Genomic DNA, 9,692 nt, shown 5'->3' on the forward strand with positions numbered 1-9,692 from the left:
AAATGTTCAATAATCATCAACACTCTAAAAACTTAATAGTCTTGACCAGAACTAGAACTAGAGATCTACTTCATGTGCCAGGATAAACAAACATTTGTTCTACTAGGGCTGCAACTAACGATTATTGCATTATTAATTAATCTGTTGATCATTAGTTCTTAGTCCATAAAAATTTCCCTTGGTGACGTCCTCAAATGTCTTGTTTATACAAATATATTCAGTTGTGTGTGGTAAAGAACTAAAGAGAAGCTGAAATCAGAGTTTGGACGGTTAATCATTATCAAAATAGCTTAGAAATTTTAATAGTTGACAACTAATGGACCAATCACATACCACTCTATGTATTCAAAAAAAAGGGAACATTTTGAATTGATTAATACAATTTGGCACGTTAATATTATGAATCCAATAAAAGTAAAAATCATTAAACATGTGTAAGATTTCATTTTAGTGTTAATACAGTGAGGTGGAAATAAACACCACATAGCTTCAACAAGACATACAAACTGCATATTTCAATATTTTTCCACTGCCTCTCAGACTCAAACAACAGGACCAAGTTTTAAAGGTCCATGTGAAAATAAATAAAAATGACTTTCATAATTTAAGTGATATTTCATCTCAAACACACTGAAAGAATAGTGGTCAGGGTCAAGGCCAGTAAAAAAAAAAAAGAAGAGCAATAAAGTCCAGTGCTGTAGAACCACAAGTGAATGTGTATGCCGATATCTCCAAACGTCTTTCACCCCCCAAACAGAGTGTGGGACATTGTCTTTGTTTGTTTATGCATGAGTCCAGCTGTTTGAGGGCTTTATTCGTCTTCCACATTTCCAGCGTTCTTTTGAGGTACGATGGGCTCCGGGTTCTCCTCCATGACTGGGTACACCACTGAACAGAGCTTTTGGCACAGATGAGTTATCTTACCTGGATACAGTTGGGAAATAATTGTGATTAGAGTTAACAGGTCATACACGGAAATTATTCATTTTAAAAAGACACTTGGCATGTATCACAATTAATGTATCCTGTATCTTTACATATACAATTACATTTTCCACTTCACATGACATCTTTATGACACCAGGATGTTGCCTTACCAATGGTAGCATCACAACACTCTGGCTTGTTTTCCCAGTAGACTCCCAGGAAATATACAGGGACACCTGTCATCATGATAGCCAGGCCGGTACCACAGACCAATGGCTCGGAGTAGAGAGAAAAGACCAGCAGGAAGGCCCAGAACAACAGGTAGATGACTGGCCATACAAGGCTCACCTGAAGGGTGAGGGAACAGTGCTGTAAAACCTCAAAATATCTTTAACAAATGAAGTTTAAATTGAGCTCTATAAAATGTATATACTGTGCAGTCCTTTTATAGTGGTAGTTTTAAACTTTGGTGCCATCATGTTAAGACAATAACATGAAGTTGTTTTGTCCATCTTTACCTTGATGGGTCGATACAGGTTGGGCTCTTTGACGCGCAGCACAATCTGCCCAGCGACAGTGACGCCATAGAAAAGGTAGTTGATGAAACCCACGTAGTTTATGAGTGTGTAAATGTCACTGGTGCACAACATCAGCAGAGTAGAGATCAACTAAATGTGGTGAGAGAGGAGAAAGTCATCATTTCTGCACAAGGTGAGGGCACACATAGGACATAATATTAGGACTAGGAAGTTTTCTTAGGACTCACAGTAAACAATAATGCTGGGATTGGAGTGCAGCTTGTGACGTGAATCATGGCCAGCAGACGTGGGAGGTGGCCTTCCCTCGCTCCGGCGAAAAACAGCCTGAGAGACAGAATTGCAGGCTGTTAAGTCCTGAGAGCGGAGCCAGCTGCTGCTTGCAAACCGTATGCACAGCTGAGGGAGCAGCTCAGGAAACACACAGTTCAGGTGATTATGGAGACACCGGTGCAGAAGCAGACTGCAGAAGTGAAAATTGCAGGGTGAAAAATGGACCAAAAACAGGAATACAAAGTACTCTGGGATGTTATTGGTCAAGTGGTATTGTCTTAGCAGAGTCAAATATGCACCTAGAGGAATACAGGCTCTTGCCCTACAATCTGAAATCCAAAAAAAGATCAGCCTTCGCATGGCTAAAGTATTTGATTCCTGTCAGGCTTCTCATTTTTACCCTGCTTACCCAATTTCTCCATGTTCGACAGTAAATAGAGTAACATACAAAAGCACGGCAACCACAGAAGCTGGAATGAGAAGAAAGGGAGGGCCTGTGAGGAGGAGGGACAGGGGAGGACAGACTGACCGCGACGACGTGAAGAGGGAGCCATTGACTCCCCCGAAGGTGGAGAGCGCCACAGAGATGGGCATGATCCATGACATTACTCCTAGCAATTTCTCTCCAAATGTCTGGGAGAAATATTAGGAGTAGAGAGAGAAGAGGAGAAAACAAGTAAACAGTTCAAACACATACTCGAAGAACGGCGACTAATCAGAACATTTCAAAACGGAGTGCAAAAGGGCAACACATTAAGTGTTACAAGCAATATTTTACTATGAGGGGCATGCATCAGATCATTGCGGTTTCTCTAAATGGCTACTGGACAACACAACTACTGGATTTCATCTTCTACATGCATATTCACACACACGTTCAGATTTTAGTTGTCATGCTTCGGTTTTCTCACCACTGCCACAGCATTAGAAGCCAGCAGCTCCTGTGGGCTCATGGCTGTGACGTAGGCCACGTTGGCAAACACGTAAACAAAGGTGACCACGGGAATAGAGATGAAGATTGCACGAGGTAGATTCCTGAGAGGATGAAAGACAAGAACGCGGTTCAGGGTATATTAGCCATTTCTGTGACTGAGCTTTGATGCCCCCATAGAAAAACTTTCAATAACACACAACTGTCCACCTGTATGGGTCAACCAGCTCCTCTGTGACGTAGTTGAGGAAGTTCCAGCCTCCATAAGCAAAGGAGCCTTGTAGGAAGGACAGAGCTACCAGACCAACATCATAGTCTCGGAAGGTCTCAAAGGCGTGTACTGGCTCCAACCAGTAATAGTGACCTGTGAATCAAAACCAAAATAAATTCATTGAAATGAAGCTAAAACTTGTAAAATGCTTTTTAACCTTCATATATCAGAGCAGCAGGGGGCAGTGTTGTAGTCAAGTCAAGACTAAGACCAAGCAGTATTTAGCCAACTTGGGTAGCTAACTTGTAGCTAATATTCACTCTTTGGGAGAAACCCACACACCCCAGCCTTCTCAGTCAGTGTATTTTTAGGATTTACAGACTGCAGTGAGTTTTCTTTCTTCAATGCTTTGCAGATGTACTTAATGTATTATACTCTATGTATAAGACCAATCTAAAGTACTACAACTCTGGCATTGGGCAGCAGACATAATGGGCCTGAGACAGATGACAGTTATCAAGTGTTCCAGTGAACCAGCATGCACATTTTTATTAGTACACCTGTAAATTTTTACTGCAATGACTGAATCTAGAGATGTTTGAGTGAGTTCCTCTGCAGGTCTCTTACTGACGGGAACAGCAAGCAAACATTTTAACAGCTTTAGATTTTAGCCAACTCAATATTCCCAAATATTCTCAGATGGCCAACAACAAATCGAGGCCAGATCACATAAAGGGCTGCATAAAACATGTATTAATTAGCATGCATCTTTGGCTTCTGAGGAATATGTATGGGCTAAAATCACATGAGTCTGTTTGCAGGGCCTGGCAGTGTGTGTGAGTGAGTGAGTGAGTGAGTAAGGATTATGAGTGAGATGAAGAGCTTAAAAGAGACTGTAATCCCTCTTTCATGTTAGAATCATAAATCCTGTGGGAGGCACAAGGGGACTAGATCGTGATGGTAGCTGAAGCATTACAACTTCAAAAACGGTTTTCTCTTAGTTTGGCATCATGCCTTAATACACTGTTTCAGGAATTGGGGGTCAGGAAAATTCTTCACAATTAGTATTAGAAAAACTTGAAACACTGGACAAGTGCAACTCTTCAGATCTCTAAACATTAAACCTGAGTAGAAACTGCTTTACTTAAAGCCAAAATGATAAGGAATATTACCTTTGCATATTTGGACGAAACCCATGATTATGATGAGGCCCAAAGCCAAAAGCTTGCCAGCAGTGAAGACATCTTGTACACATGTGGCCCAGCGCACACTGTGGCAGTTCACCCAGGTCAACAACACTAAACAAGAGCCGAAGGAAAAAGCAGAACGAGAGCAGAGAGTGAGCTGTGTGAGGGAGACACTGACATACAAATAATACGCTGCGACGTAGAAATGGAGCTCATGCAAGAAAACGCTGTTTTTACATCCTTCAAAATACCATTTAAAAAAAGGGTCCTCATGAAATAAATGTAAAATAAAAGCAATGCTTAGTTGGGTCACACTTGTCATGTGGAGTTTTTCCTATCACTGTGTGTAATGCTGCGGCTGCACTGTAATTTCCCAGCTTGGGATAATAATACATATCTATCTATCTATCATCTATCTATCTATCTATCTATCTATCTATCTATCTATCTATCGGCATGAATAACAGGAAAACAAGTGCAAGAATAATGTTTGATATGGTTACATTATTTGGGTATGCATGTTCTAAGGTGTTGAAGGGTATGTTGTAGCGCCTCACTGGTGGTGCCTTACTTTGGAAGAGGGTCACAGCTCAGAACAGTAATTATAGGGGTCAGGTATCTGAGCTCCAACAGCAGAATCCACCTCCTGAGAAAGCAACACCCTATCCAGAGCATACACTTGCACAAAGTGTAGTTCCTTTTCTTATCATTAAACTCCCAGAATTTCCAGAAAGAGCACAAAGGACTCATCACCGAGTCTACATTGAATAAAACTTGATTAGCCAAAGGTGTTTAAATGTATATACAACCCTTGAGGACTACCTTGGTTATATATAGGCTACATCACAATAACAAATGTACATGTGTAAATGTACATATTTAAAGTACAGATACTCAAATCATCCCTTCTAAAAAGTGGCTGTGGCGATTTTCCTCAAATTGATGAAAGAGGCTCATGAATGACTTTGATGGGACAGCCTCCTGTCTTGTAATCAGGCTTTTATTTTGAAGACAAATCCGTCAGTTTCCCGTCTTATTTCGGGTACGGTGACATCTTGACCCACCTTGGCTTGTCATAGCCGCTCATGACTTCCGCAATTTGATCGCTCATTGTGCGTGGACTCCGCCCCCTTCTACGTCAGGTGTTCCAACAGGTGGATGAAACATTGATGAGGTGGTGCAGCAGGCAGCACGATACCACTGCAGTGTAACACTGCACAGTGAGAGACAGTGGGAGGACAACTGGGCATTACAGTATCATTCCCTACAGGTAGAAAAGCTGTCAAAGACACAATTCAGGTGGTAGAAACAAACTGAGAAGATTATATGATAGAAAATAAGTAGATGGTCTCCTCCATGGCCATGTGCTAAATATGTGCCAGGAGAACTGTCATTCACAGGACTAAATGTTCAATAACATCAACATCTAAAAACTTAATAGTCTTGACCAGAAATAGAACTAGAGATCTACTCATGTGCAGGATAAACAAACATTTGTTCTACTAGGGCTGCAACTAACGATCATTGCATTATTAATTAATCTGTTGATCATTAGTTCTTAGTCCATAAAATTCCCTTGTGACGTCCTCAAATGTCTTGTTTATACAAATATATTCAGTTGTGTGTGGTAAAAACTAAAGAGAAGCTGAAATCAAGTTTGGACGGTTAATCATTATCAAAATAGCTTAGAAATTTTAATAGTTGACAGCTAATGGACCAATCACATACCACTCTATGTATTCAAAAAAAAGGGAACATTTTGAATTGATTAATACAATTTGGCACGTTAATATTATGAATCCAATAAAAGTAAAAATCATTAAACATGTGTAAGATTTCATTTTAGTGTTAATACAGTGAGTGGAAATAAACACCACATAGCTTCAACAAGACAACAAACTGCATATTTCAATATTTTTCCCTGCCTCTCAGACTCAAACAACAGGACCAAGTTTTAAAGTTCCATGTGAAATAAATAAAAATGACTTTCATAATTTAAGTGATATTTTCATCTCAAACACACACACTAAAGAATAGTGGTCAGGTCAGTAAAAAAAAAAAGAAAAAAAGAGAACAATAAAGTCCAGTGCTGTAGAACCACAAGTGAATGTGTATGCCGATATCTCCAATGTCTTCACCCCCCAAACAGAGTGTGGGACATTGTCTTGTTTGTTTATGCATGAGTCCAGCCGTTTGAGGCTTTATTCGTCTTCCACATTTCCAGCGTTCTTTTGAGGTACGATGGGCCGGGTTCTCCTCTATGACTGGGACACCAGAACAGAGCTTTTGGCACAGATGAGTTATCTTACCTGGATACAGTTGGGAAATAATTGTGATTAGAGTTAACAGGTCTACACAGAAGTATTCATTTCAAAAAGACACTTGGCATGTATCACAATTAATGTATCCTGTATCTTTACATATACAATTACATTTTCCACTTCACATGACATCTTTATGACACCAGGATTTGCCTTACCAATGGCAGCATCACAAACACTCTGGCTTGTTTTCCCAGTAGACTCCCAGGAAATATACAGGGACACCGTCATCATGATAGCCAGGCCGGTACCACAGACCAATGGCTCGGAGTAGAGAGAAAGACCAGCAGGAAGGCCCAGAACAACAGGTAGATGACTGGCCATACAAGGCTACCTGGAGGATGAGGGAACAGTGCTGTAAAACCTCAAAATATCTTTAACAAATGAAGTTTAAATTGAGCTCTATAAAATGTATATACTGTGCAGTCTTTTTATAGTGGTAGTTTTAAACTTTGGTGCCATCATGTTAAGACAATAACATGAAGTTTGTTTTGTCCATCTTTACCTTGATGGGTCGATACAGGTTGGGCTCTTTGAGCGCAGCACAATCTGCCCAGCGACAGTGACGCCATAGAAAAGGTATTGATAACCCACGTAGTTTATGAGTGTGTAAATGTCACTGGTGCACAACATCGCAGAGTAGAGATCAACTAAGTGGGTGAGAGAGGAGAAAGTCATCATTCTGCACAAGGTGAGGGCACACATGGACATAATATAGGACTAGGAAGTTTTCTTAGGACTCACAGTAAACAATAATGCTGGGATTGGAGGCAGCTTGTGACGGAATCATGGCCAGCAGACGTGGGAGGTGGCCTTCCCCGCTCCGGCGAAAACAGCCTGAGAGACAGAATTGCAGGCTGTTAAGTCCTGAGAGCGGAGCCAGCTGCTGCTTGCAAACCGTATGCACCTGAGGGAGCAACTCAGGAAACACACATCAGGTGATTATGGAGACACCGGTGCAGAAGCAGACTGCAGAAGTGAAAATTGCAGGGTGAAAATGGACCAAAAACGGAATACAAAGTATTCTGGGATGTTATTGGTCAAGTGGTATTGTCTTAGCAGAGTCAAATATGCACCTAGAGGAATACAGGCTCTTGCCCTACAATCTGAAATCCAAAAAAAGATCAGCCTTCGCACGGCTAAAGTATTTGATTCCTGTCAGGCTTCTCATTTTTACCCTGCTTACCCTTTCTCCATGTTCGACAGTAAATAGAGTAACATACAAAAGCACGGCAACCACAGAAGCTGGAATGAGAAGAAAGGGAGGCCCGTGAGGAGGAGGACAGGGGAGGAACAACTGACCCGAGACGACGTGAAGAGGGAGCCATTGACTCCCCCGAAGTGGAGAGCGCCACAGAGATGGGCATATCCATGACATTACTCCTAGCAATTTTTTCCAAATGTCTGGGGAGAAATATAGGAGTAGAGAGAGAAGAGGAGAAAACAAGTAAACAGTTCAACACATACTCGAAGAACGGCGACTAATCAGAACTTTCAAAACGGAGTGCAAAAGGGCACACATTAAGTGTTACAAGCAATATTTTACTATGAGGGGCATGCATCAGATATTGCGGTTCTCTAAATGGCTACTGGACAACACAACTACTGGATTTCATCTACACACACAAAACACACACACACACACACCATTTAGTTGTCATGCTTCGGTTTCTCACACGACCAAGCATTAGAAGCCAGCAGCTCCTGTGTGGCTCATGGCTGTGACGTAGGCCACGTTGGCAAACACGTAAACAAAGGTGACCACAGGAATGAGAGATGAAGATTGCACGAGGTAGATCCTGAGAGGATGAAAGACAAGAACGCGGTTCAGGGATATTAGCCATTTCTGTGACTGAGCTTTGATGCCCCCATAGAAAAACTTTCAATAACACAAACTGTGCACCTGTATGGGTCAACCAGCCCCTGTGACGTAGTTGAGGAAGTTCCAGCCTCCATAAGCAAAGGAGCCTTGTAGGAAGGACAGAGCTACCAGACCAACATCATAGTCTCGGAAGTCTCCAAGGCGTGTACTGGCTCCAACCAGTAATAGTGACCTGTGAACCAAAACCAAAAAAATTTCTGAAATGAAGCTAAAACTTGTAAAATGCTTTTTAACCTTCATATTTGAGCAGCAGGGGGCAGTGTTGTAGTCAAGTCAAGACCAAGACCAGGCAGTATTTAGCCAACTTGGTAGCAACTTGTAGCTATATTCACCATATCTCTTTGGGAGAAACCCACACACCCCAGCCTTCTCAGTCAGTGTATTTTTAGGATGTACAGACTGCAGTGCTTTTCTTTCTTCAATGCTTGCAGATGTATTAATTATGTATTTACTCTATGTATAAGACCAATCTCAAGTACAACAACTCTGGCATTGGGCAGCAGACATAATGGGCCTGAGACAGATGACAGTTATCAAGTGTTCCAGTGAACCAGCAGCACATTTTATTATACACCTGTAAATTTTTACTGCAATGACTGAATCTAGAGATGTTGAGTGAGTTCCTCTGCAGGTCTCTTACTGACGGGAACAGCAAGCAACATTTTAACAGCTTTAGATTTTAGCCAACTCAATATCCCAAATATTTCTGATGGCCAACAACAAATGAGGCCAGATCACATAAAGGGCTGCATAAAACATGTATTAATTAGCAGCATCTTTGGCTTCTGAGGAATATGTATGGGCTAAAATCACATGAGTCTGTTTGCAGGGCCTGGCAGGTGTGATGTGAGTGAGTGAGTGAGTGAGTGAGTGAGTAAGGATTATGAGTGAGATGAAAGCTTAAAAGAGACTGTAATCCCCTTTCATGTTAGAACATAAATCCTGTGGGAGGCACAAGGGGACAGATCGTGATGGTAGCTGAAGCATTACAACTCAAAAACGTTTTTCTCTTAGTGCATCATGCCTTAATACACTGGTTTCAGGAATTGGGGGTCAGGAAAATTCTTCACAATTAGTATTAGAAAAACTTGAAACACTGGACAAGTGCAACTCTTCAGATCTCTAAACATTAAACCTGAGTAGAAACTGCTTTACTTAAAGCCAAAATGATAAGGAATATTACCTTTGCATATTTGGACGAAACCCATGATTATGATGAGGCCCAAAGCCAAAAGCTTGCCAGCAGTGAAGACATCTTGTACACATGTGGCCCAGCGCACACTGTGGCAGTTCACCCAGGTCAACAACACTAAACAAGAGCCGAAGGAAAAAGCAGAACGAGAGCAGAGAGTGAGCTGTGTGAGGGAGACACTGACATACAAATAATACGCTGCGACGTAGAAATGGAGCTCATGCAAGAAAAC

General features: G+C 41.4%; 1 protein-coding gene and 1 pseudogene across 1 annotated transcript; both read right to left on the reverse strand.

Moving 5' to 3' along the window:
- Positions 1-274: 274 nt before the first annotated feature.
- Positions 275-4,180, reverse strand: LOC113746648 (large neutral amino acids transporter small subunit 2-like). The gene is made up of 8 exons (XM_027283206.1): positions 4,051-4,180; positions 2,878-3,031; positions 2,648-2,771; positions 2,266-2,369; positions 1,694-1,790; positions 1,446-1,595; positions 1,098-1,275; positions 275-924 (listed from the first exon to the last, which is right to left on the reverse strand). Exons 1-8 carry the CDS (start codon positions 4,073-4,075, stop codon positions 812-814), a joined length of 945 nt encoding a protein of 314 aa, XP_027139007.1. The 5' UTR covers positions 4,076-4,180; the 3' UTR covers positions 275-811.
- Positions 798-9,692, reverse strand: part of LOC113746536 (large neutral amino acids transporter small subunit 2-like) — an 11,502-nt pseudogene continuing 2,607 nt past the window's right edge.

Source organism: Larimichthys crocea, chromosome X (genome assembly GCF_000972845.2).
Source record: "Larimichthys crocea isolate SSNF chromosome X, L_crocea_2.0, whole genome shotgun sequence".
NCBI classification, from domain to species: Eukaryota; Metazoa; Chordata; class Actinopteri; family Sciaenidae; genus Larimichthys; species Larimichthys crocea.

Excerpts from the sequence above, each read along its gene's own strand:
- LOC113746648 (XM_027283206.1), bottom strand. The coding sequence starts at position 4,075 with ATGGGTTTCGTCCAAATATGCAAAG. Across the intron at positions 1,276-1,445 it reads ACCTGTATCGACCCATCAAG|GTGAGCCTTGTATGGCCAGT; the intron begins GTAAAGATGGAC and ends CTCACCCTTCAG. Across the intron at positions 925-1,097 it reads GTGTTGTGATGCTACCATTG|GTAAGATAACTCATCTGTGC; the intron begins GTAAGGCAACAT and ends AACTGTATCCAG.